Below are 27,374 nucleotides of genomic sequence, written 5' to 3'. Positions count from 1 at the left end.
GGGAAAGTTGGGCCTTGGCTGATGTATCCTGATTTCCTTTTGTATCTATTAATTTCTAATATATATATTGTCATGGGAAATTTTTGGATATGAAATAATAAAAAGAGCTACTTGACTATACAATTCTAAAATAATGGAAAATCCCTCTGACAGACATCTGGAATCTAAATCAATGTCTTCATGTTGATTGAATTTCCCCTCTAAGAAAGTCCAATGGAATGAAATTCAAAAATACATAAAAATAGAGAAAATGATATAATGTTTCTTTACTTATAATTATAATGTTTCAAATATGACAGCGACATGTAGGATGACAGAAATCGGAGCAACAAAGAAAAATATGTTTTTTCTTTTCAGATGAGGTTGAAGATGAGCTACGATGAAATGTGAGCCTTCGATGATAAGAAGAAAAAGAACAAAAAGGTTATTTTTCTGCGTTTCTCTGTTTCTGATCTGAATCAGTAAAAATCGCCTCGTTAGACCTTTTAATAAAAAATGTAAAGATCTGATCTCCTGATAAAAACCTGATACTGAGCTTCACAATGTAGAGGTCCCTCAGATAATATCATTAACCTCCACACACACCAGCTCACTCAGCCCACACGTCCCCCTGGCGAGGAGCAGGCGAGCGTGAGAAGAACAACTGGAAACCAACCGGACTCACAGGAACTCAAACGCCCGCTCTCCATTCCTGGCTCGCCCGCTCGCCCACCGGCCCGCATGTCTGTCCACCGTGGCACTCGGAGGGTTTAATGTACAGTGATGCATCATTCATCGAGCACCTTGTTGGGACATTTTGTGGACAGCTGCTTTCAGAAAACAATACCTGGAGTGTGAAGGTGGGGGTGGCGAACCCCCAAAAAAAACAGAAAGCACACCACCACCTCTTCAAAAAGAGCCGAGTGAGCATCAGAATAAGGCCCCCCCCCCCGCCACCTTCCTCTACCTGCTGTCCCCAGTCGATCCCCGGCAAAACTTGGCGGCAGATGTTGCTGTGCTAAGTTGGCTCTGAAGTGCCTCCCCGGCTCCCCGGTCTCACCGACAACACAGTCAAACCACATTAGATCTCTTTATTTGTGCCCGGGGCAAGTTCGGCACTGCAGCTGTGTCCACCCCCGCTCTACCTTTGGTGTTGAAGGCCCTCAGGCGCTAAATGTGAGACCACAAAAAAAAAGGAAAAGAAAGAAAGACAGAAAAAGCCGTTTCACTCTCATTCGCTGTCTCTCTTCTGCATCTGCTGACAATCGAGGAGTCTGGCTGCGGGCGGCGGCGCTGAGGGAGGGAGGGGTCAGGGAAGGAGGCCGCTGAGCGAAGGGAAGGAGGCCGAGGACGGAAGGAGGAGGAGGAGGAGGAGGAGGAGGAGGAGAGCGTGAGGTGGCGTGGACACCCGGCTCCCCGAGCGGAACAGATGTCTGAGGCAACCTGCTTCCTTACACCTGTACAAGTCCTCGTAACCTCCGCAGGAAAATTCATGACCCTGGAGGTTTCCTGTCCGCCATCAAAGACCGCTGCCCCCCCCACTCCCCCCACCCCCCCTGCCTCTTCTCCATGTCCCTGCTGTGCCATCTACAACCAAACCTGCCACCAGCCACATTTTAATCAAGCCACGTTCACTTGTAAACACCAGAAACACAACCAGCACCAGGCTGCAGACCCTGTAAATGAGATATTGATAGATAGATAGATAGATGGATACTTTATTAATCCCGTGGGAATATATATATATATACACCACAGTTAGCCACAGTTTCTATATTAAAATAGATCCACTATAGTGGCTAATTATAGAGCTAATTATGTCCTTGGTCAAAAGAAAATGATTTGAAATCTCTATTGTTTGTGGATGTATGTTTGAAAATGAGTTTTCCTGACCTATCAAATTACTAATTAAAACCAAAGTTGAACTTGAACATATATCAGTGGGATAATAAACTGCAAAACTACCTAAAATAACAGAAATCAATATAATTGCAAGCACTTTGACTTATAATTTAGTCCATGTCCCAGCTATTAACATGGAGGAGGCTTGGTTGATTACTGATTTTACAGCTAACCACCAGGGGGCGATCAAGAGTACAGGTTTCCATTTTAAGGAACAGTTATTTCCTCCATCTTTTAAACAGAGTCGTTGGTTTAAATCCAGCTGTATCATAAATTTAAAAACATCTCAACTCATTTTAAAAATAAAGTTTGATTCGGTGGCAGCTCGGTTAAAGCGTCCGTGGCCCCGTGTGTCTGATTCCCTCCCGTGTCTGGCACTTGATCACAGACGTGTCAGTGGCGTTTGGCGATCGGCATGTGAATGAGGCGAGCCAGCTGTGTCGGGGTCTCCGCTGGCAGCCCGGCCTCTCCCGGCCTAAGTGCTCTGACACAACTGGTTTACCCACCAGCGGGTTTCTCCCTCTCACGTTCCTCCTCCTTCAGAACAGTTTGCTCGGAGCGACTGGGGCGACCTCATGTGTGGCGACATCCATCATCTATCATCCATCATCGACATCTATCATCTCTCTCACGTTTCTGCCTCTGTCTGTTCGAAACTCCGACAGTTGGACGAAAGGTCGGGCGAGGGAATTGTTGTCATTTCAGCGTGAAAAACAAAAGGGCGTCTGCCAATGAGCACACTGCATGAGACTCGGCAAGTTTGTTAATCTCATGAAAAATAAAAGCCCTGAACTCATCGTGATGCCTCATGAAACAACCAGGCACCAGGAAGTTATCATCATGGCAGAGAAACACACTCACATCATGCATGAGTCATTCTTACTCTGACAGGGAGAAGTCATGAAGTCGTTCTAAAGGACACGTCAACATCACACACACACACACACACACCAGTTGTAAGCTCTGCAGTAAGGGACTGGTTTGCACTGGTTTTTGCTTGACAGCTACGTTCAAGTCTGGAGATTCTCCTGAAATCTTCTGGATGCTGAAAGACGCTTGTCCTCAACAGATCTGGATTAATCTGGTTAAAAATACAAGTTCAGGAATTAACAGGTTGACGTCCAGAGCTTCAGATCACAACTGGTTAAACAAACATTGTTCCTTAAAGCTGTGCACGTAATTCCCCTTGAGACATTTGCAGTCGTGACATCATTCCCTGAACCACTCAAAACTCTCATGGTTCCACTTCTCTTCCTCAGAAGAAGGAAGTTTATACATTAAACATCTGTACAGATGTGTCACTTGTTCCCATTCGCCTGCAGAGCCCTCTGCATTATTTTACAGGAAAACGCTCAGAGGGGTCTATTGTTTTCACTTGAGCTTTTAAATTAAATTAGATTTTGAGTTGGCTTCTTGCTGATGTGCTTGTAAAAAACAGCTGTATGCTGCATTAACGTGGGATGAAGGGGGATTTCTGAACTTCAATCTTTCACATTCATTCTGAGATGAGGCAACAGCAGCTCATGTCGTGTCCAGAGCAGATGTTGTGGTTTTATTGGTTTGACCGTTTCCTTGTAAAAAAACAAACAAGAAAACCTTCTGTCATGGCGGTTTGTGAGGCGCGTGCTCTCCTGACCGCCGGCCCGGTGTCAGGTTTCAGTGGGTGTTGGTTCCTAGCATCAGTACAGTTCCTCTTCCAGTGTTTGACCGTATTAGGTCTCGTCCTCCTCCTCCTGTGAGTCGCTGCAGCTGCGGCTCGGTTAGGAAACGGCAGCACAGTGACCGAGCTGTGCCAGGAGCCTCCTGTGCCGAGGCCCGGTGCACAGATCACTGGAACAACACAGCTGGAGTGCAACACAGCCATAAAGAAGTGAGTCCGTACGGGTCACTGTGGCGACTCAATACGATTTGCAGTGATAACAGATTCAGCAGATTAGGGATTTTGAAATACCAGAGTGTTGGTGGGCTCCCATCATGAACCATTTGAATGTCCCAGGGGTGGAGAAGAATATGTACTGGGGAGCAAAGGTGACGTGAAAAATGCAAAAGGTTGTTGCTGCAGCGAGTGTTTGGGGAAAGTAGAAATATGTAGAAATGAAGGAATCACTCTGAACTAATAGATGAGTGAGACGGGGATTGAACTGCCGACCCTCTGGTTAGTGGACGACCCGCTCTACCTCCTGAGGCGCAGCCGCCATGTTCACACCAGAGGAAGTGTGTAGACAACATCTCATGTTTTTCCTATTCTTTGCCTTCAAATCTGTATTTTTAACTTGTGTAAACATAATCATCAATATTATATTTTATTTCTGCCTATAGATTCCATTTAATATTCCATGGCTGGCATCTATATGGCAATTTTCTAGTGTGAGGGACCACAAAAAGTACTTTAAATACACTTGTGTACTCATATAAATCACTATCTCTCACACGTCCACACACATCCTGATTAGTGAACAACCCGCTCTACCCCCTGAGCCACAGCCGCCTTTAAAGACGATACACACTCGTCCTTTAAATAGTCACAAAACACAACAACCATCCACACTTCTCACCGATGAAGGATGTTTACTCTTTACATCCTCAAACACAATAAGCAGCTCCACTGACCAGTGAGGAAACTGTGACTCACTCCCTTCAGGCGAGAGGTCTGAACAACAAAAAGCCAAACACAACACTCATTTACTGGATCCCACACACACACACACACTGAAGTATTGCACACCTCTGCTTATTTATAGTTTCTTCCTCACTCGTATGACGTCTGTGCTTTCGAGTGTGGAGTTGTAGATTTGTAGTTTGGTGGATTCAGGTTCTTAGTTTAGGTTCTTACCTTCTCTGAGGAGCTGGGACGCATGAGGGACACGCGGTCGTACTGCCGCCTCAACAACGCCCACAAAGCATCGAGACGACCCTGAACAAACACAAAACATGGGACCGCATGTAAATCACAAGATCCCATTATGTGCATCTATGTTCCACTGGTCTTTGACCTGGGTTTCATTTCAAGAACGAACCTCAGGGGGGTTAATTAGGTCCCCTTCATATAGGAGCACTTGTTATCGTTTATAAAATTCTCTGCTAGACAATTAAAGCTCGTTAAATTCTTCTAAAACCTAAATATCGTGGGAAATTATTATTATTATTATAGAAGTAAAGTAGTATTTAGACGTTTTGTGTGTCAGGTTGGTCGTGGGAGTATTTACCTTGACGGGAGTGTACCATTTATTCTCTGCGTGTAAGGTGGGAGCCGGCTTCGGGGGGGGACGTTTCACCACTGGCTCCTCTTCGTCCTCCGGTAAAGACACGATGGCGTTCTTGGCCTTCTCCAGCCGGGCCCCCTCCTCCGTCGAGCCCTTCTCCCCCCAACGCACCTGGACACAAACAACAATGACACAAATTACAATAACACAAATATCAACCCAGCACCAAAGTGATCCCATTTCAGACGTATTCAAAAACAAACCCCACATATTCAAACCCCTTCACTCAGGGTTACTGTTATGAAATTGTAATCTCAGAGCTGTTAAAACCTGTGTAAATCCATAAGAAAATAAAAATCACCTGAAAAACCTGTTGTTTGCTTTAGTTAACAAGATCATCTACATACTGTCTTATTTGTTATGACTGTGTGTGTGTGTGTGTGTGTGTGTGTGTGAGAGTGTGTGTGTGTGTGAATGCAGGTTTGTGTGTTAGCTAAGCTGTCCTGCCTTTTAATTGAATTCATCACATCTGTTGCAGGGAGGAGATAAAAAAAAAAAGGATCCACATCTCATGAACGGGGAGAGGTGGTTAATTAGCGACACCGTTTTCAAGCTGTAGGTTAAGACGTGACAATATAGAACAGCTTTTCAGAATCATCCCTGGGATACGTCCCCGGCCCCGGCCTGCATCATCAAGAGAAGAGAGGGCTGCGATGAATAAAAGATATGTTGTCACCTCAGCCCGTTAAATACACGTTTGACATATTGGCGGCAGGCGAAGCATCGAGAAAACGTGGATGCAGGAGAAGAGGAAGTCTCTACAGGCGCCTGGTTCTCCGAGCGCGAGGGCGAGTCCTCAGAAGTGGAGACAGACCTGTCGGTGGGAATCAACCTGCCACGGGAAGAAGAGAGAGGGAGGAGGGGAGAGTCGGGGGTTCGCATCTCGCCAACACTCGTGGGGATGGAATCAAGCGGTAGGAGCTCCCAGAGGATGCTGGGAAATCCCTGCAATGCCACCAACTTCCTCGAGGCTGGGAAGCGGTAGGGGGTACGGCAGCGAGGGCAGGGGAGGGAGGGAGGGAGGGAGGGGATGGGGGGGTGGGGCTTTCAAACCTGGATTCCCCGCGGAGGGAGCAGGCGGATAACAAAGGCCCTGCCAAGGTTCGGGGGGAGGTGGGTGAGGTGGATATGTCAAGTTGACAGCAGCACTCAATCCTTCATCCCCACGATGACTTGATCCAATCAGGCCCCGGACGGCCAAGGACGAGATGGCAGGGCCTGTCACGTCGGAGACATCAGTGGACTGACGAGGACGGGTGGACAGCGGCCGTCCCACCTCCTGCTGCCGCCTGCGTGTCTCCTCGAACTTTGACCTTCGACCTCCCAAATCCAATCAGTTCATATTTAAGTCGAAACTGAACGTTTGTACCAAATTTAAAGAAAGTTCCTTGAGGCGTTCTTGAATTAAAATGTTCACAATATCATTCCTCATGTTTTGAAAACCAAACAAAGAAGAATAAAGAATGATATCAACTCTCTGACCTCCATGCGTTTGATTCCTCCAGCTCCTCTTCCTCCGTAGTAGGAGGCGTCCACAGTCGGCCACTTCGACTTGGGCAGCGGCTCCGGCTCCTGAGGAAGACGTGGGGGGGGAGATTCAGAGACTTGTTAATTAAACTTCCTCTACCATCACATAAACATCGTCATTTATCAAACCTGCAACACTGACAAGAGGAAGACGGAGCAGGAATGTGATCGTATTGTTCTTTTCTTTCAGTTCCGTTTATATTTTGAATCCGTTTCCTTCCGATTGAAGATCATTTCCGTCATTTTGTCAAGAAGGAAGTGAGACTATAAACAATGTGATATCTTTATTTTTAATCAATAGTTATATGAGGTGCAAACTAGAGATCGAAAGAGATTTGCTAGATTATAAAAAGGTCTTAAAACTATTAAATAATTCATATTTCTCAGAGTAATAACATTAAACGTTTTCTAAATAGAGCTCAACAATTTGAGAAATAAACATTTTGTCAGGAGTCAGAGGAAAAGATCTCAATGTCCTCTTCTTATTTTGAAAAGGAAGCCATGAAGTTTTACTATATTTAAATCGTAGTATTTAGAGACAACACCATATTAATACTCACAGGTGGTGGAGGACGGGAAGGTGGGGGAGGCGGCGGCGGGTCTTTGATGACCTGGATAAACACAAAAAGCAAAAGAGCGTCAGCACAAAGTCCACAGAGGGACGAGTGCGAACACACAAAACACACACACACACACACACACACACACACACAGACACACACGCTCAAGCCGTGTCAGGCCGAGCACAGACGGGGCTGACGGAGGTGATTCGTGACAGGTGACTGAGACAGACAGAGACGTCCCTGAGCTCACTGCGCTGTGTACGCAGACCCCCCCCCCCCCCCCCCCCGCCCCCCCGCCCTGGCTGACTACTGATTACAAGGGTTCTGCTTGTAAACCAACAACAGCCCCCCCCGTGCAAAATAAAGAAAAAGCTGGAAATCAACTTGTTGACGGGGGAGTCTTTGGGGCGATGGCTGTCGCCCGTTTAGCTCTTAATTAATTGGACCGGTATCGATGCTCCCCCCCCCCCCCCCCCCCCCAATCTTAAAGTCCTAAGGAGTTAATTAGCTCCAACGAGATGCGGAGGAGGAAGCTCGGGCTCGGCTTCAAGCTCCGTCTGGGTGGAAGATGAGTGGCGTCAAACACACAACAACACACACACACACACACACACACACACACACAGACAAACGACACACTTCTCCCGCAGCAGAGTGACCGGCCCGGCGGCATTGTTCATGACACCACTGGGTGACATGGCACCTGAGGAGCAGGTTGTCCACAATGTGATTCCACTCAAGGACAAGATGCCTCCACGAGCTTTTTGCAGATGTGCATCGCGAAGCAAAGGAGCGTCCTGACACGGGGACATTTGTCAGGTGTCAGTCAGACGCCTCACAGTCAACATTCCACACATCCAACTTTTTGTTGAAGACGCCGCTCGGGCCTCGAGTGTGAGACGGATCAGGCCGGGGAGTTTATTCTCCGACATTTTGAGGTTTCAGGAGTCGTACGTCTTCCTCTTTGATACGAGAGGCCCTGGAAGCAGTTTACAGGTGTTTTCTTATATATGGAGCTTTTTAAAATTGAATTTGAGTGTTTTAAGAATGAGCATTCAGTGTGTTTATGTGGTTGTGCAAGGTTCTGTTTGTTGAAAGCGTGAAAACTCATCAACCACAATCACAGGAAGTAGAGACAGCATTAAACAAGAGAGGAAGAAGAAGAAGAAGAGGAAGCAGCTGCCGTCTTCACCTCCAACAATATGTTTGAACGCTCACTTTTTCTGTTGCTCATACGATGCCTTGCTCTATTGCCCAAGGACACTTCAAAATGCAGTGTCAACGAGCCGGGGATCGAACCAACAACCCTCTCTACCTCCTGAGCCACCACAGTGCTACTCCTGAAGTTGGTGATGGTGGTAGTAATACCGTAAAGATGCTACCGTAGCTGCCAAATTAACAGATTCCATTCAATTGGAAAGATCACTACTGCCCACCCCACTGTCAACACGCCCACGTCAGACGCCCTCTACAAACCAATCAGAGTCAAGAACAGGTAGACTCCGCCCACGTGGGTGATGACGACAGGACGCTTGCATGTCAGACATAATAATTTAGTCCTTAAATTACAATGTGAAATCAAAACTAACCAGATCAAATGAAACTATGGAACAACCTCAGACTCTGAGGAGAGAGGAAGAGCGTGAACATGAGACGAAGTGAGAAACAAACTTCCTCTTCTCTCCTCCGCACAGATTGTGTTAATAAATAAAACCTCTTCACAGCCTCGTGGACGTTAGCTTCACACTGGTCTATAAATACTGTTCATACAGTTACAGCAGGGACGTCTCTCAGCTGGAGCTGTGGTCGAGCGGAAGGCAGACCTTTGTCCATTAGTCACCACAGACAGATACTACGCTGTCATCACTGCTCATGCATTTGCTAAATTGGTTTTTGAGGGGAGATAAAAAGAAGAAGAAAGAGCAATGTAATTATAGCATATCATAGATGCTAACAGCTGCTTCGTGCAGGGATCCCACCGCATTGGCCACATACTGTTGTCATTAGAATAATGAAAAATAATCAATTAGCGTTAATTAATCGCTCTTTGACACACGACTGGCTGTAAGCAGATCCAGTGCGTGGCTGCGAGTAGCCTCTCCATACGCTGATTAACGTGATTTTAAACCTCACCTTACGCCGACGGGATTATCTCCTTTTATTAAGTGCAGCAGATTCCCACCACATATTGTGGGATTATGCCGATGACGGCGGCGAGGCTGCGGTTTCCCAGCTACCTGACGGACAGATGTGAAGAGCAGGGCGCTCAGCGATGTGTCGGCATAATTAAAAACTAGACCGCAGGATACTTAGCCATCTGACAGCCGCTCGCCACTGCGGCCATGACACCGGGGGGGAATCGGACCAATCAGAGGAGCCAGAGGAATCGTCCCTATGTGGCACTATCACCAATCTCTGCACCTTAGAACCGCACGTGCCCATAACTCTCTTACTGTACATATTGTTGTTCTATTGTTGTTTTTATATTGTTGTTTGTACAACCACACCAAGGCAGTTTCCTGTATGTGCAAATATAGATGGCAATAAAAAGAATTCTGATTCTGATGATCTGTTTGTTTTTCCGACCTCGAGCTCAGAACTTGTTTTACAGTTGTTTCCTGGAGGTACCATTTTTAAATGATTTGTGTATTTGTTTCCGGACACATTCAACTGTTGTGAGAATAAAAATGTCTCCGAGGGGGAAACAGCAACACAAGACGGGGAAAGTTCTGCCTCAGGGAGCAACGCTGACAACTCGTGAAATTAAACAATCAGAGATTATTAACATATTAGGCACCAACTGAGTTTAAAACGTGTCCAAACATGCCTCCAAACTATCAGGGACTCATTTGTACTTTTGGATAAACTTCATCTCCGACACTGAAAACTCTTCTGAACTGAGGGCGACGCCGTTTCCGAGTTTTACTTCCCAAACAAATCATAAACAAAGAAATTACCACTCCACAGCTTGTATGACCTCTCTCCTGGCATCAGGCCATGTGGGAGAGAGGCAGAGAGAGAGAGGGATTGTGGGAGAGAGGTTGGGCTAGTGTGTGTGTGTGTGTGTGTGTGTGTGCGTGGCCTCATCCTGACTGCTGAAACCTGGCAGACTGGGGGTTTAAATATTAACAAGCCACACATGGCCCTCCTCTTCTGCCGCGTCCCTCGATGGAAGGCAACAGCAGCTCGCTCCACCAAGACAAACACGTCCGCGGCCAGACATGCTGCAGGGGGTTTACATTTTAATGCCTTTGTTGGTTTTCCAAAATATGCTTCCATCTCATTCTGGATGGGCTCCCTTCAGGTCCACAAAGCCAGGTAACGTCAGTCATTTAGGGGCCGGCGTGATTGAGCCGGAACGGAGGTGCTGGGGGGGGGCAGGGGGGGTAAATTTGCCTTCATCAGATCTCCGCTGGAAATCAAAATAATAAAAGCAGAGGCACAGAGCAAGAGCGGGTGCACCATCTGTAGCCCCGCGCCTCGCAGCCCCGAACCATAACCTGCTGTGGGTTTTTCTAAATTGTTAAGTGGGAGAGGACGGAGGTGAGGGGGGGGGGGGCAACAAGGCTTCCAGGATTAAACAAGTCTTGAACTTGTTAGAATATATCACATTATTATGGCCTAAACAATATTTAAATACTATATTATCATCATATCTATGGAATGTGTGAATAATTATCAGGTTATCATCAGTGAATTTGATCTTTAATATGTTTATTGTGTGTTTTATCTAATTTATGTCAAATGAAATATGTTCAAACCACAACAGGATACTTCTTACTATACTACACTTTACTATACTATACAATGATGCCCACTATTGTGCAGATAGGTGATGATAGATGATCAGACAGATCATGAATTTTTCAATTAATGTATTCAATTATTATTATTTTTCATAGTGGTAACATTTAATAATATTAAAATCCCATTTAATTTGCTTCTCTGGATGTTCATGTCTGCATTTATTGAGTAAAAACACACACCCACACCCACAGACACACACACACACTAAACTAGAGCGCGACTGAAATTGCCATAATTGTAAATAAATCAGTGAAGCTCATGTTTTTCTTTAAATTCATTTAAAAAATGAAGTTGCCTCCACGTTCACACCAGCACATGGAACTCCCTTCAACCAGCAGAGGCTGAGATTCCAGTTAATCCGTGTTTACCCGAACACAGTAAGTGTTTTAATCAGCAGCAGAAACGTGACGGACTCAAACGCGATTAAAACACAAACTGATAATGAATCACTTCGGTCCCCGGGTGGATCCAGTCTCCTGAACAAACACCGGTCTGTTCACGGAGGAACAATCTGTCACATCTCGTGTTCTCTGACTTCTTCTCTTCTCAGGAACTCGTGTGTTCTCACTCGATCGCTCGTCGGCAGGAAGTGGCTTTCTCGACTTCCTGGTTGAGGTTCGTCCTGTGTGGTGTTGCTAAGCCGCCGCGGGTGAACGAGGTAAACCGGAGGTGATGAGGTTGAACAGATGTTGCTGCACCACTTCCCCTTCACCTCCAGCTGATGGGCAACATCGAGCCCGCTGAGTGGCGAGCGGCCTCGGCTGAGCCCGACCGGCTGCTGGTCACTGTGGTTTCAGCTTTTTGTTTTTTTACAAGTGACATTAACCGAAACACTTCCTCAAATTCAACTGCATTCTTAAAAACCACAGATTCAGTTGAACCCAGTTGCTTCAGACGAGCTGCGCGTTGCAACAGAGAGAATCATGTTCTCAAGACTCTATACCATGATGTAATTTATTAAAGAGAATCTTCTACATCTATAGTCCTGTTCTTAAAACCAGTGACTCCCCAGTAACACTCACCAGTGTGCAGCACAGGGGAAAGAACCACCACATGAGGGCCAGAGCCACGAGGACCAGCAGAACCAGGAAGACGATCGCCACCACAAAGCCGTCCGACTGCAGGAGGAAACCACAGTAATCAGATTACTCGCTCTAATCAGGTCTAGTAGTTTGGATTCATGGTGTTTCATAAACATTATTATTTGTATATCTATTTGTTGTGTTTACTGCTCCTTTAAACCAAATTTTCCCATGAGGATGATCCACACATCCATATATCAATTCATCCATCATCCCATAATCCCACTGCTATCCTCATATCTGGTAAATTCACATTTGGTACATGTTATTAAATGATTTTAACTTGCTGGTGCTTCAGACTCACACACGTGGAAGCTGTGATTTTGTAGGAGCTGGAGATGAAGGATTTGCCGTCGTTCAGGCTGATCAGAACGTCCATGGTCCTGAAAGAGAAAAGGTTTCATCCTTATTAACTAACTGGAAATCAACTAAATAAGTTATAACTTGATTTATGACAGAATTTACTCTTTTGCCGACTGTGTTTTAGTCTAATCCATCAAATATGAGGAAAAACTATCAAAGATCTGTTGGATTTCAATATAACTAAAGAGAAACTGCTACAAAGACTTCCATCGCAATATCAATAATCATTGATGCAAAGGAATAAATAAAGGAAGCATAATAAAAAGCCTTTATTAATGTAGGAAAGATAGAAATGCACCTGGAACACAAAGGCCTTCATCGAGGTACCTGACTTATCTATCAATCAAATCTTATCCATCTATAAATCAGTACTTTCCTCTAATGGTTTGACAAATCAAGTGAAAAGCTAAAAGTCATTGTTTCACCACAGATTTAAAAGCATCGAACAAAGTGCTCACATTAGCCCGACTCCCTCAGGGAACCGGACTTTCGGTAACAAGGCTCGTGAACTCCTACGACTTATTTAGACGGAGGAAAGAAAGAAAGAAAGAAAGAGAAAACCTGCAGAGACCAAAATGGGTGCAATTAAAACCCTAATGATGAACGGCACCTCAATCTCCATATGTCTATTATGCCCAATCCAATTACTGCAGGTTTAATGAGAATTCAGGAATACGGAACAAGTGAAACGCCTGAAATCCTCCAACACAAAAAAGACAGAGGAGAGAAAGAAGTGCGGCAGCGGCGTGGTTGTGTGTGTGTGTGTGTGTCTGTGTGTGTGAGTGGCCAGCTGTGAGTGTGTGGTAGCGTTCAGGGGAGGCCTGCATGAAACCCGGTGCAGCAGAATAATAACAGGAGCGCTTCTCTTTGCTGAGGCTGGAGCCTGAGGCAGAGCCTTGGGCCACCAACTCTCCTGTGGTTCGGAACAGATGAGCGACCAGACCATGTGTCCATTACTATGCGTTTTATTCTAAATAGTCTGAACTGACTTCTTATTTACCCACGCTAAATATTTAAAATAGGGGAAACTTTAAAAACGGCACGATGCACTTTGACACTTTGACACTTCAACTTGTGGACGGCTCCTCTTCAGGTTTCACTTGTTTTGTGTTTCACTGAGGTTTGTTTCTGAGCGTCAGAAGGATCACACAAAAACCACTGAGCTGATTTTGTTGAAAAACCAGGATCATGTTGACTTATTATCTGATTTCCTTGAGAATCATGATGGAATTTGTTTAGTGTTTTTAATGTGATATATGAGGATTTTCCCCCATATTCAGCAGAATCTTTCAAATCATTTAATTTCACTGAAAACAAGAGGGAAGCTCGAACCCAGTATGCAGAACCAGATCTGGAGAACCAGTTGTTGCTGCCGTTGTTGAAGAATGATTCTCGAGATACGTGTTCCACTTCTGGAATAATCAGGTCGATTCCCTATCAAATAAATAGATTATATGGTTTAGAATCTTACTTCCCATTGCAGGTTTCTCTTTGTTACACTCTGCTGCACTCACACAGCCCTCTTCAACAAAGGGGAACCTGCTGCTGGTTCAGAGCTGCAAACCTTTTAAGAACCAGTTTAAAATCTTCCTAAAATCTTCTTTATAGCCTGAACATGACATAAACTAAATACAAATTGTGGTCAGAATGATTTGTTTGGTCTTCTTGTTGTGGCCAGAGTTGAACCAGCTTTTCGAAACACAGAGAACTGGCTCGATATTAAACACCTGCTCGGAACTCCAGAAAAGGTGGAAAAGGACGAGTTTGATTTGGTTCCATTCTGCTCTGGGATCCTGAAGCATTGAAACCAAACACATTGACAGGCTGGGAACCAGCACGCAAGAGACGACACAAATAGAAGAGTCAAAATATAGCGCTAACTGAAATGGAACCACTGGGAGAACCACAGTGCACAGGGTTTGAATCCAGTCCAGCTGAAACACAAAGTGAACTGTGAACTGCAGCTGAAACGTTTGTGCTCGTTCCTCCTCTGCATTAAAACAAGAAGATCGACAGGATCAAAAAGAACCAGTCTGCTTCCATCACAAAACGTCTTTGTGTCTGAAGACACTGAGACACTGAGACACTGAGACGCTGAGACACTGAGACACTGAGCACTAACTAAGTGCTCGAGCTGAATGGGTGAGGGGAGAGGCTAATTCAGATGACACCTCAATCCGTGGTAATGGTGGGCAGGTTGTTAATCAAGCCGGAGAAGGAGCGGACCCCCGGCGTGTGAAGGAGGGAAAAGCTCCCAAGCGAGTTACACTGACGAACGCCAGCCCCCCCCTCCCTATAACCTGACATCACTGGACATCCTTAACACACCACAACCCAACCAGCGAGGCCTCCTCCTCCTCCTCCTCCTCCTCCTCCTCCTAATTACAGAGTTACTGTTGAGTGGGCAGAATCTGCACCCGTCGTATATCCTCGTCTCTTTTCACCCTTTTTATTTCCAGAAGAATGACCAAGTCTTTAAGTGGTTTCGGCCGTAACACATTTTTACAATTAGCGCTGAAGTGTTTAGTCATTGTCTTTGTCACTCAGCGGAAAATTAATCAGTTATTCAGATATGTAAGGTTCCTAGGGGGGGGGGCTTCAGCTTCAGTTCAGGATCGAGTTCCAGTTTCTTTTAATTGTTTTAAAGGAATAAATGACCAGGCCTTTAAAAACATACTGGACATTTTATCAAATTTTACTTTTGCTAGTCTATGTTGTTTTATTTTCAACATTTATTGTATTTTTCATTGTGTCTTTGTTCGTTGTGCAGCACTCTCTTAAACTGCAGCTGTTTTTAAATGTGCTCTATGAATAAACTTGACTTCACCGAACATCCTGTGCTGCAAACACTTGAGGGAAAGTGTTTCGACTTCCTACAGATTAAGTTGCTTAATTGTTTGACTAGAAGAAAACAACAATAAATGAAGGTCTGTGAAAAAAGCTGCTTTTCTGACATGAACCAAAACTAAACTTTTCCGGAGAGGCTTAATACGAGTTCGAAAAACGTCCAAGTCAGTTGCTCTGGACATTGATGAGGTTTCTCAGACATGACGGACGTGAAAGTGGAAGAATCCAAATATCTCAGGATGGAAAAGAGTCAATGGTCCACTTGGTAAGGTGAGGAGATCTGTGAGCTTCTGGAGATAAGAGCTGTGAATGTGCCTTGAACAAAAAACATGTGATTTACACGTCATGTCCTGCCTCCTGCTGCTCGACCTGGACGATTCCCTAGAGCACCTTTCATAGGTTAAAAGGAAAATCACACAAAATGTCTGCACCCAATTGTCCGGACATTTTCCAGAGCTCATCTCTGAAAGCGGCTCCGGTTTGTGCCAATCTGGTGATGTTGCACGGAATATTAAAATGTTGGCATGAGGGTTAGAAAGAGGGGGAATAAAAGGCAACTGCATGAGGTGGGATGAATAATTTAAAACAAGCCTCCCTGTCATTTAACTTCCACGCAGTCAAAGCCGGTGAGTGACACTGAGGAGAGAGCTGCAGCTGCTCGGTGGGTCGCCGCTTGTGTCTGAATAAATGGGAGATGAGAGGCCAGATTGTCACGGGGGCCGAGGGATCAGTCAGAACTCGAGTGGAGAGCGACACGGGCTCCCAGTGACACCAGTTGAACGGCAGAAGGTTGCTCCTCGCCTCCGCGCTGGGGAGAAAAACTTTGTCCCTGGGCTCGATTTAATCTGTCTGAAAGTAGAGGGCCCCCGCCGTGACACTGAGCTTTGGTGATGCGCTGCAGCTGGAGAAGCTGACGTCGGTGACGCTAATGGCTTTTCAAACTTCCCTTAAAGACGTGAAAACTGAGGAGGCTGAATAATTCACAGAGGAGCATATGCGACGGCTGTCACTCGGCATCCAGGAGCCATCGCTCTGCGGTCTGAGTTGGTGGCAGAAGTTCTGATGGAGGGAAGGAAACTCGGCTGAGGTGGGTGGGGGGGGGGGGATCAGCTCCTAAAGCACCGGGACCGGGAGACACTTCCACTGTTTGGAAACTAAAAGACCGGCTGATGGAGCAAAGTTCAGAGTAAACTGGAGGTTTTGTGGGCGAGCAGCTGGTGACGGAGAGGAGAGAAAACAAGAGTGTGGTACGACACGACGTCTTGAATACATATCTTTACTTTTTCAATTCATGGCACAGTAGAAATCCATTTTCCTACAAGTCCAGGAAACCATTTACTTTCATTTCTTTAAACTGCAAAGCTTCAAAGTCTGAATTACTGATGTTTTCATAGTTTTTCTGCTGGAATCACGTAAGAGATACTTAACGGATTATCACGGAAGTTGGTGAAATGATGCGTTATTGGTCAGAGGAGAAGCCATATGAATTTTGTTTGCCTGACTCTGCAGCAGAGAGAGATTTACCCAGAATTCATTCAATCTATTGCAGAAGCAGAAGTTCATGTGCTGGAAAACAACAAGTTAGAAATCTCCTATGTCAATAGGAGAAGTGTAAAAACAAACATCTGCACTGACAGACATTCTTTCCAGGTGTTTCAAACACAGCAGCAGCATATTTTACAAATTGATAAGCTGGACAATAAATCTGTGTTTTTAGATAATTCACAAAATCATTAAAAGTCGTGTGAAGGTGAAAAACTGTAGATTTTGATTTATTTAAAGCTTCTTTCTTCTATTGTCTTATGTTGGTTTTTACAATTCCTCATGATGCATTTTATATTTTCTTTAACACACTTTGAACTTCTTGAATTGAGCTTCATGAATAAAGTCATTTATATTAGATATTTCTTTATTAAAAATTTATTTCAGAGATAACAGATCAAAAATATATAATTATTTGATCTACAGAAGGTGAAGCACTTAAAATAATGGCTGTTACGAGGATAGAGTGCATTAAGTGATGATAATGGTATTTCTAAGAATTCTTATTGATTCTGAAAATTCTCTTATTTCTCAATTTGCTATAATTAATCTTAATATTTGTGTTTTTCCAGTGAACAGCTTGAATCCCTGATCCGGCTCGTCGAGGATCTGAGTCCCACACGTCGCTCACGTCCTCGTCCACAGAGACGCTGCAGCTTCCTGCTGCGTCACGTGACAACAAACCCAAGCCCGTCCAACACGCCGGTGCCACATGGAGGACAATCAAACAACAGGACATTTCCATCATAAACATTTTCATACCCCCCACTGGAGCAGATGGAGCGATGCCCCCGCGAGCAGCAGCAGCAGCAGCCCCGGGACGGCCTGTTTAATTATTGAGGAGCATCAGCTCCTGTACCTGCTCCGTCAAGCAGGTGTCGACTCCCCGCTCAGTTATTGTTTTGCCCTTCGTCATTATTGTGAAAACACCAGGTGAGGACATGCTGCTGCAGGAGCGCAGCCACTTAACCTCTCCATCGGCGGCCCAGCAGGGTTTGCCGGGGTCTCCTAATGGGGATACACAAAGGGGGGGAGGAGGAGGAGAGGTGGGGGGGGTGGCAGGGGAGGAAGGGCATCGGCAGCTGCCAGTGTTTGAAGCCTGATGCCACAGCTGTCAGCGCAGATGATGCCTCTCTGTGAGTGCTCCTACACAGCTCAATGACCAACTGAGGACACTGTGATTCCTGGACATGGAGCCTGGATGTGGAGCTGCTGCCTGCTGCAGGACCCCGGTGGGACGGGGGGGGGGGGGGGGCTCGAGCCACTGCCGTATTTCAAATATGTTTCCCGAACAATGCACATCTGCGAGGTCAAGACGGGAGGCGGGGGGGGCGGCGCCCGCTGAGGAGAAGCCCCCTCCCACGTGTAACAAACATGGTGGAAAAAGGGCAAATGCGCAGTGAAGGATTGTTCCTCGGCTGAGTAGAGCGGTGTTCGCGGAGCGCCCTGAGCGCCCGCCCCAGTGATGGAGCAGAGGAAGACAGATGGACGGAGACGGAAGTTTCCGGGCGCCGGCGTTCCGTGCAGGTGGCCCGGGCGCATGGAATCTCAGTGCATGGTGAATAATTCAAACGGGGAGCGCGGAGCAGGGAACGGCTGCATCTGTCGCGGATCCTTTTAAAGCCCCTCCAACAGATGTGTTGACTCACCGCCCGTCCCAGCTAACTACTTAATGGGTCACCACTGGCAGCCAAGAGTTAATTAAGCAGGGCCTTCCTGCAAATGGCGGCCGCGGAGCATCGGCTCGGCTCCTGTCAGGCGCCGTAGGTTTACAGATGTTGTCGCTCGAGTGAATCTCTTCGACTGCATCCTGAACAAGTCGAGTGGAAAACACCAGGATGTTGTTTTGCTCTCCTGATTTTTTTTATCCAAGAGAGAAAAATCAGGATTTCAAATCATCGCATTCCCACAATTTGAGATAAAGAGATTAACTGTGAAATCAGAGGGATGATTAATACGGAGATTTGTTATTCTACAAATCAATCAAACTTGGGACAGATGCAAAGCAGCAAAGGTCAAATTAAATATCGAGCTATGGTGATAAACTGTTTTTCCCCTTTTGGTCATTTATATGCTCAGAAAAATGAACCAATTGATATAATTAATCCCCTAAAACAGGATTTTATTTTCCAATGTGAGGATTTTCTGTTTTACTTAGTTTTGCATCTTTTTAGTCTGACAGTTTTTGAATTAAAAAACTTGGAATTGTGAATATACACCCTGACATTTAACAAATCTAAGGTAAAACCCACAAAAGTCTACTTTCAATAATCATAGCCAACACAAAACACAGAGGGTCTCACTGCATCTTTCTGATCCCTCCATCTATTCAACCTTCAGCTCAGCGCAGAACAACATGTCATCCTGAGCAGATTATCTGAGGTGAGGCTGAAGTTGATTCAGCGTCACCGACATCATATGATACATAATCTGCTTCGGAGCCGAAACGCCTTCAGGAGCCAGCGGCACTCGTAATCATACATTTTTGATTGGATTGCAGTCGGCGAGGACATGAAAATCTGTTGTTCCATCTAGAACGCCTCAGCGATCATCTGTTGTGCTTCGGGATTAAAACCAGAGTCGGAGTTAAAGTCAAACAATAACTAACGCAGCCAGGAATATATGCTTATTTACACTGATTTGACTTGAGTCTCTGTGGGTTGTTATGTTTTACTATGGAGCTGCATCTACAGTGTTGACGGCGTCTTTAGGCTCCTCAGTTACGGGTTTAACTTCCAATAAATCAAATTAAAATCAGAGGAGCAAAAGGATGAAGAGGGCGTGAGGGGTCACGACAGCTACAGGAGATTTTAATAATGACTTATTTAGAACCTTTCGATGTAGAGCACAAGAAGGTAATATTTGAATAAACCAATACTGGAAAATAATAACGGGGATAGATCTATTGGTCAAAAGCTTTCGTGAGCAGGTGAGTTTTTTGGGGATCTCTGCTCGATGAGAGTTCCAGAGGACTCGGCCGTCCTGTTAAAATTGGAGTCAGTGTCAAGGTACCGCCCATACACACAGTCAACCAATTGTGTGTCAGTCTCAGCTGTCAATCATGACTAGTTCTTAATAAACTCATATTTAATAAAATGTCCACATATGCAACACGTCCATTCACCACCGTGCACTTACTGTCCGACGTCATAGAGCTTCGGTGCAGGACACAGCAGGTAATCGTTCCGCACTGCACTCGGCTTATGATCTGAAAAACAAGAGAAACAAGCTAAGAACACGAATCAGAAAAAATTACACTACATTTTATAACAAAAAAAAAAATGGGTTATGTCGCTTTTGTGAAACAGCGGCCACTATGGCCAGATGTGGTAACTACAAGACATGTCTCTGAATCACTAGGTAAAAGTAAGCATCGTGTAACCATCGACATTTAACCTGTGTTAACTGAACAATATTCAACTTTGAATGAAGAGACGACAGATTGTAATATGAGTGTTTACTGTGTGTGTGTGTGTGTGTGTGTGTGTGTGTGTGTGTGTGTGTGTGTGTGTGTGTGTGTGTTTGTGCGTCCGCGCAACAAAAAATGTTTTTTGTTTCCTGAAAAAATGATTATTGCTTTTTCAACAGAGCCGAGCGTGGCCTGAGAGTCACATCACAGACAGTCAGTGATGATATTTAACAAAAAAACACGGAGTAGAGCCCATCGAGCTGGGGCATGACCATATGATGGCGTCATCCGTGACATCATCAAAAGGGAGGGGCCTGATGCTGCTTTCCAGAGGTCTCTCGTTTGAATGGAAGAAGAAGAAGAAGGATGGAACTAATGAATCCTGTTGAGAGCCATGTTCACATTGACTGTTGGAAACTGAGTGACTTTCTGTTTGTTTGTTTGTTTGTTTGTTGGTTTCATGAATGGAGCCTGGTGGATGTTGGTGCTGTGGTGATTTGCTCCTCGTTGTTTTCCAGACACTCACTGAAGGTTTGCTCTCCGACTATGAAGCTGCAGACGACGCCTTCGCTGCTGCGGCCGAGTTTGAAGCCGTTTCCTCTGAGGACGATGTCGAAGGACTCTGTGGAATGTAAACACAAGATAAGAGGGAGGAGGAGGAGGAAGAGGAGGAGGAAGAGGAGGAGGAGGAGGAGGAAGAGACGCCTGCGTATAGTTGGACTTTCTTCTAACTGCATCTTGAGGTTGTTCCATATACCTGTAGTTTCTATGCACATTTGATTTCAGAGGGACATTATCTCCACATGGAACATTCACAGACTACTGGATATCTTGGGGTCACGTTCACGTTTCTACAGCAATGTGGTGGATTATCAGAGATTAGATTTATGGATTTGACTTCAATAAGACAAACTGAACTTCTCCTCTCGTCCACCTGGATAAGACAAGACTCTGGATAATTCAGATCTAACATCTATCGCTTTTCGAATCAAACTATTGGTGATTTATTTAGGTTTCAAAACAATATCAGTTAATACCGCAATATAATTTTCATCAATAGTAATATTACAAAAGCCAATATACTGTTATGTCTATATACAGTTAGGATTTATAACACATTATTGACTGACCTCAGATTCGTGTAAAAATGTGTCTTTAAACGTTAAAGACAGATAATGCGACATTTATTGTGATATTTACATAAATGTCGAATATGAAAATAATTTTTTGTCCTGAAGATTGTGAAAAAAGTTCTAAAACACAAATTTCTATTTATTCTCTCATAAAATACTCAATATTCGTCTTTAAGCATCTAGTACTCCTTCAAATTAAAAGCTTTAGAAGGAAACTTGTTTTAAGCGCTCCATAATCAGAGGTGAAGGGTCACTGACAGACTGACAGACACTCCCAATGAAGCACCAGTTAAATCTCCTGGGAACCACTGACACAAGTCTATTAAGTCCCAGTTGTGAGCGTTAAAAGTCTTAAAACCTTCAGTTATTTTAACGTTCTGAGGGTTTTTCAGTTTCCTGTTATGACCCGAGTGCTGTCAGATGGTTTTCCAACAAGCCACCGTGATCTCCTCTGGCTCAGTACGTCCCCACTGATTTTTCCATGTCCTGCCTGGAAACTGAGACGTCTTTTCCAGTTACTGTTGGACAGACATCTCGAGTCCTGCGAGGCGGCAGCAGGAGGATCCACTCACCGTTCACGCAGACGCTGGACGGCTCCACGCTCAGGATCTCCGTGCACGACTGCTTCAGTATCTAGAGGACGAGGGAGAAAAGAGAGGGAACGGGTAAATTATCGCTTTGCAGCCCCGAGAATAAATACATCAACCAGCGGTCGTTATCGGATCTGTCAAGTTTAGAAAACAGATTAAGGGGCGCAGCACCTGAGAAGAGTCCCGTCGGCTGCAGGAGAGGAGGCAGACAAGGCAGCTGTGTCAGCCTTTATGGGCAAATTATGCAAGACCATTCCATTCCTCAGTTCTATTAAAAACCTCCGGGATCGCGCATTAACATATAAAGAGGCCCGTGTGAGCCCACTGTCACCGAGCCGCACTGTCCGCTATGATTCAATAAATCAACAAAGGACAACTATGCAAATCCCCGGACACGGGCGGTAAAAAGAAGCATATTAACGGAGATACAGGACACTTGAACCCTTCGTTTGATGTTGGGCGAAACTTCAGTCTGAGGAGTGTTTACAGAGGCCTTATTAAATATGATGGTTTGATGTGGAGGCGTCAGAAAGGGAGAGGGGGGGAGATGACAGCCGGGAGGAAACGGATCGGCTGCCGTTCCTATGTCTGACCACTTCCTCGGCAAAAAGGAAGATACAACTAAATGCACTGCGAGGACGTGAGACATGATGTTCTTTTGTCTTATCAATGGGAAGTTGACATTCAGCAGATAAAGGTATTTTTTCCTTAAAGCGTAAATGAAGTGATTTGTTCAGGGGGAAAGATCCTCACGCTGGAGGTTTTGCAGATATTCATATCTGAGTTTTGAGCGTTGCGATGAGCGGCGTCCGTTTGGCTCAACACTAAACACAGCAGCTCTTCATTTCTCCGGGATCTTGTGACAAACATTCTTCTGCCGGCTGCAGGAGGGGAAAGAGGCAGTCGTCCAAATATCTGCAGCCAGCGTTACAACTCTCTGGGTTTGTGAAAGGATCAGGTCCCGAGTTTTATCAGTTTGTGGAGATAATTAGGTGGGAAAGGTTCACGGGGGCCGATTCTCTCATACTTATTAAACAGGAAGTCTGTGACACTGTACACGTTGCTAAACTCAGCTGGGTGTGAGTTTAAATGACAATAACAATGTGGCCTTGCTGCAGATTTGGGGCAGTTTTCCAAAAGGATGGCAGCTTCAGGCAACAAAAGGCCCATGTAGCAGAGGAATCAAAATACATGTCCTGACTGGGAGCAGAAACTCTCTCTCTCTCTCTCTCTCTCTCTCTCTCTCTCTCTCTCTCTCTCTCTCTCTCTCTCTCTCTCTCTCTCTCTCTCTCTCTCTCTCTCTCTCTCTCTCTCTCTCTCTCTCTCTCTCTCTCTCTCTCTCTCTCTCTCTCTCTCTCTCTCTCTCTCTCTCTCTCTCTCTCTCTCTCTCTTCTCTCTCTCCCCTCTCTCTCTCTCCCTCTCTCTCTCTCTCTCCCCTCTCTCTCTCCCCTCTCTCTCTCTCTCCCCTCTCTCTCTCTCCCCTCTCTCTCTCTCCCCCCCCCCCCCCCTCCCTGTGAGTTTTGTCATGCCGGTCACAGAGGCTGCACAGATGATCTCAAATCCTCACAATCCAGGAAGGCGGAGGCCAAGCAGCCAGTGCTCCAGTATTACAAAGCAGAGAGGAATGCTGCAGGTTTTCATTTGGGATGAAGCGTCACTGCGTCTCCGAGGGGCTGAGGGGGAGGAGCTCTGTAGCAGGACCATCTCATAGAGGCTTTAATAAGTTTCACAAAATAAGTGTTGATGGGTCATTAAAGATGCAGAAAATATGACTTTAATGAGAAGACCATCCTTGTGGAAAAAGACAGAGCATTTTTAAAGATCAGAAGAAATGATCGATAATCAAATCCAAGCTTCCAGAGGCGTTCAGCTCATTTTAACCTTAAATATTACAAGATGGATTCACATGCTCTTCAGAAATGTCAGAAAAACTATTGGACAGATTTCTTTCTTTAACATTATAAAATAGGACGTTTTCCACATTTCTGTTTATTTCTCAGACAACAATTCATTAGTTATTTATTTTTAAAAGATCTGACATATTTAGTGGACTGATGTTTATGAGTGTTTTTAATTTGGTGCTTGTCAAAATAAACATCTGGATTCAGTGAGTATAAACAAGGGGCCTGTTAAAGAGCTAAGTAAAGTTCTAGTTCCCTTTTCACTTACACGGTTTTTAACCAGCAACTGGTTTGAATGTTCTTTTTCCTAATTTAATAACTTTGCTGCAAATATATGCAACATGCATTGGAACACAATATTTTTTGTTCATCAACAACCTTCACTGACAATGACCCTTTATTAATATTATGCATTAAATGAATGCACACACCATTGTCCCCCTTCAGATGCTCTGCACAATATTTAACACATTGCATATAGAATATCTAAATTTATAGGTTTTAATCTTAAATTTATGCAGTACAATTTATTTAAGTGCACAGTTTTTTCAATCAGGTGATAAACTACACCTTAATTTTTTCTACCTAATATTTTTGTTATGTACCAAACCACAAAGAAAACTCCTTTGTTTGAATAAACCTACTTGATAATAATAATTAGTTCCCCCTACCTCGACTCAGGGGTAACTAGACAAATTCATTCACACTGATAGAAAAATGAATTGATAAAAGCAATAAGAAGACAGCCTCACATAAATGTAAATAAATACAAAAAGTAATAAAACAAAAATGAGATAAAAAGGCAGTAACACATGTTTTACTTTAAAAGAAGTAATTGAATGTAATAGTACTCAGGGTGAGGGGCCCTGGTGACAGAGGCCCGGCCACGTTTGAGCCTCAAGGACCCGACCTGATGATCCAAGTGGCTCAATGTCTCTAAACTCAAATTTGGAATTGAAAATGCTAATTTTAAATAAAACAGTTTTCGATCAGATGTTGTTGGTCCTGTGTGGAGACGCAGCCTGAGCCACAGTTTCCGAGCCTCCTCCTCTGTCGAGCTCAGAAAACAAGTCACACCCTCCTCGTGGCTTTGCCTCGTCGCTCTCTCGCCGCTCGTCTGAGCCGCTCTGTCTGGTTCCGCTCTGCTCCTCAACACTGCCGGCCCTGTCGGCTGCGACACTCGTGTCCAAGTCCGGCTCAGGTCAGAGCGCCTCGGCTGCTCTGGGCTCACGATCATGTAAAATTGTTGCCACACAAACCCCCGCCTTGGCCGACAGCGCCCGGGCCCGAGAGCCGCAGCGAACGGAAAGTACCGCTAATGGGCTGGCAGCGAGGACGAGGCTGCACCGGGAGGGAAACTTCAGAATGTAAACACTGTTTCACGGACTCTTACTCTCAAACTGACCAGATGGATTCCATGGGTTTTACTGGCTTTTATTCTGAAGTTTTTATCGAAATAATAAAAAAAGAAAAGCGTTAAGGCGTTGAGGCGCTGATGGCGCTCGGAGAGTTTTGACACTCAACACAATGAGAACACTGTGAGGACGATGTCATATGGACAGTGACTAACTGTCAAGCTGCTCCCGTCTCCAGAGTCCAGTGTTCTGCACGTTTCCTTCTCCCAGGAAACACCGAGCGGCGTTTCTGCAAATGTGTCCCACGCAGCTTTGAGGGAAGTTCACTGAGGTTTGTGAGAAACTTCCACGAGGTCAAGACAGGAAACACAAATTGGTGAATTCCCAAAACTTTTCCATCAGTCTGCACCTTCAGTTGTTTCCTACGAGAGCAAAGCCTCCTCCTGATCTCACGTGAACCGACACACACACACACGGAGGAGAAAACAGCCAAACTCACCGAGTTGACGATGCCTTTGAGAGCGTGGAAGCCATCTTTGACAGGAAACACTTGGTCCTTGGTGTCGGCGATATCGGCGAGCTGTCGGAGACACGAGAGACGAAGAGAGACGTCTGATTTAAACGCTGCTTTCTTCTCTTTTCTTAATGACGGAGCAGCGTCTTTCTTTCCTCTCAGATCATGGGCAGCAGGAGACGGAGCAGATGGCATGACTGTGGCAAACACTTCATAACACTCAACTGTAAAAAAAAAATGTGCACAAACTGGGAGAGACATTGTCTTTGTTTATGACTTCATAAGATGGTTCCCAATGGTTAGAGGGGACAGGCCGTGGTGACGGGTGGAGGAGAAACAGGAGAACTACAGACATCACTGACTTGGTGAGACGAGCACTGACTCAGACTACACCAGCAGACCAGTGATGAATGAACCAGTGACCAGATTAAACGTAATGATTAATAAACAGAGTAGAAATGGGCCATAAACTGATTGAACTGATAAAATCACTTTTACTTCAAAGGTTCTACTTTTAACAGATTCTGTGGTATCTCCGTGTATAAATATATATAAAACACCTATTACTAGTACTTATTCATTTATTTATTTACGTAATATTGATGGGTGTCCTAGTTTCATTACCTTTGCCATGGAGGTTAGATTTAGCAGAAGAACTACAGACCGGTTTGTGTCAGGGGAAAACCACGTTAATCTGTATTATACAGAAAATTTAACTTTCCTTAACGCTGCAAAGTTTTTGGCAATTTAAACAATTTCCCTGAAAATTATTTCCTGTCATCTATAAGATTTAAATGTGTTTCTTTAGGTGTTAAGACTTTTTTAAGCAGCTGATTGTGTAATTAATAAAGCTACAAACTTTAATATGAGGCTGAGATAATGTGGATTTAATAGAGAATCAACAGATTAAATTAGTGTTTAATAGTTTCATAAAGCTGCTGTTTATTAGTTTTGTTTATAGCGATAAATTACCGTTTTTAGGTGAGATCTTTGCATCACAAGCTGATTGTGATGCTAATCATTACACAACCAGTAAACACACAAAGCCACATAACCTCTAAACCCCGGGTTTGAACATGTGTTGGACTCTTCATCCATGTTTTGTGGCAAAATCTAAACAAAAAAATAGATTTTCTTCAGAAGAACATTCCATACGAACAGATATCTGCATCCTTAAAGCTCCAGAGCTCGGCTGGAACCAACATATTTCACCTTATTTCTACCAAACGTGGATCAAACTGCAGTTTTACATCTGAAAAGTGGATTTTCCTGAAAGACCAGTTTCAAAGTTTTATGTATATTTGATTTTTCTGCCATGAAAACATGTCCCTAAAGCTTCTGTTCTGTTACTAATGACTTCCTCTTTCCAGGTTATGGATCAGGAAGTGAGAGTTTTGGTGGAATATCTCTTTAAGCCTGTTTACACTGTGATGCTACAACCGTTCACCTTTTCCTGTCACACGTCCAACACGGCGTACGTTCAGCGACAGATTCAGACTCAAGCTCTCTCACCTGCTGCTCGTCAAAGTCCTTGATGCCCACGCAGTAAACACGGGCGCCGTACTTCCTCGCCTCGTCCGCCTGCTCCATCACACAC

General features: G+C 44.8%; 1 protein-coding gene and 1 long non-coding RNA gene across 4 annotated transcripts in view; one reads left to right on the top strand and one right to left on the bottom strand.

The window, feature by feature from the left end:
* The window catches only part of antxr2a (ANTXR cell adhesion molecule 2a), a 63,984-nt gene that overhangs the window by 27,530 nt on the left and 9,080 nt on the right, over nt 1-27,374 (bottom strand). For all 3 annotated transcript variants that reach the window (XM_062381333.1, XM_062381335.1, XM_062381334.1), the window contains 11 exons: nt 27,290-27,358; nt 25,763-25,843; nt 21,990-22,050; nt 20,811-20,906; nt 20,014-20,083; nt 12,428-12,506; nt 12,064-12,159; nt 7,232-7,282; nt 6,627-6,716; nt 5,088-5,255; nt 4,715-4,795 (listed from right to left, as the gene is read on the bottom strand). In XM_062381333.1, the coding sequence (XP_062237317.1) occupies nt 4,715-4,795; nt 5,088-5,255; nt 6,627-6,716; nt 7,232-7,282; nt 12,064-12,159; nt 12,428-12,506; nt 20,014-20,083; nt 20,811-20,906; nt 21,990-22,050; nt 25,763-25,843; nt 27,290-27,358 (942 nt within the window). The remainder of the gene's footprint in view (nt 1-4,714; nt 4,796-5,087; nt 5,256-6,626; nt 6,717-7,231; nt 7,283-12,063; nt 12,160-12,427; nt 12,507-20,013; nt 20,084-20,810; nt 20,907-21,989; nt 22,051-25,762; nt 25,844-27,289; nt 27,359-27,374) is intronic.
* On the top strand, nt 10,321-12,571 carry LOC133936868 (uncharacterized). The gene is made up of 2 exons (XR_009914943.1): nt 10,321-10,552; nt 11,592-12,571. It is a non-coding gene; the product is annotated as an uncharacterized LOC133936868 (long non-coding RNA).

The sequence above is a fragment of the Platichthys flesus genome, chromosome 3 (genome assembly GCF_949316205.1).
Source record: "Platichthys flesus chromosome 3, fPlaFle2.1, whole genome shotgun sequence".
NCBI lineage: Eukaryota > Metazoa > Chordata > Actinopteri > Pleuronectiformes > Pleuronectidae > Platichthys > Platichthys flesus.
This window is presented reverse-complemented; position numbering and strand designations above follow the sequence as displayed.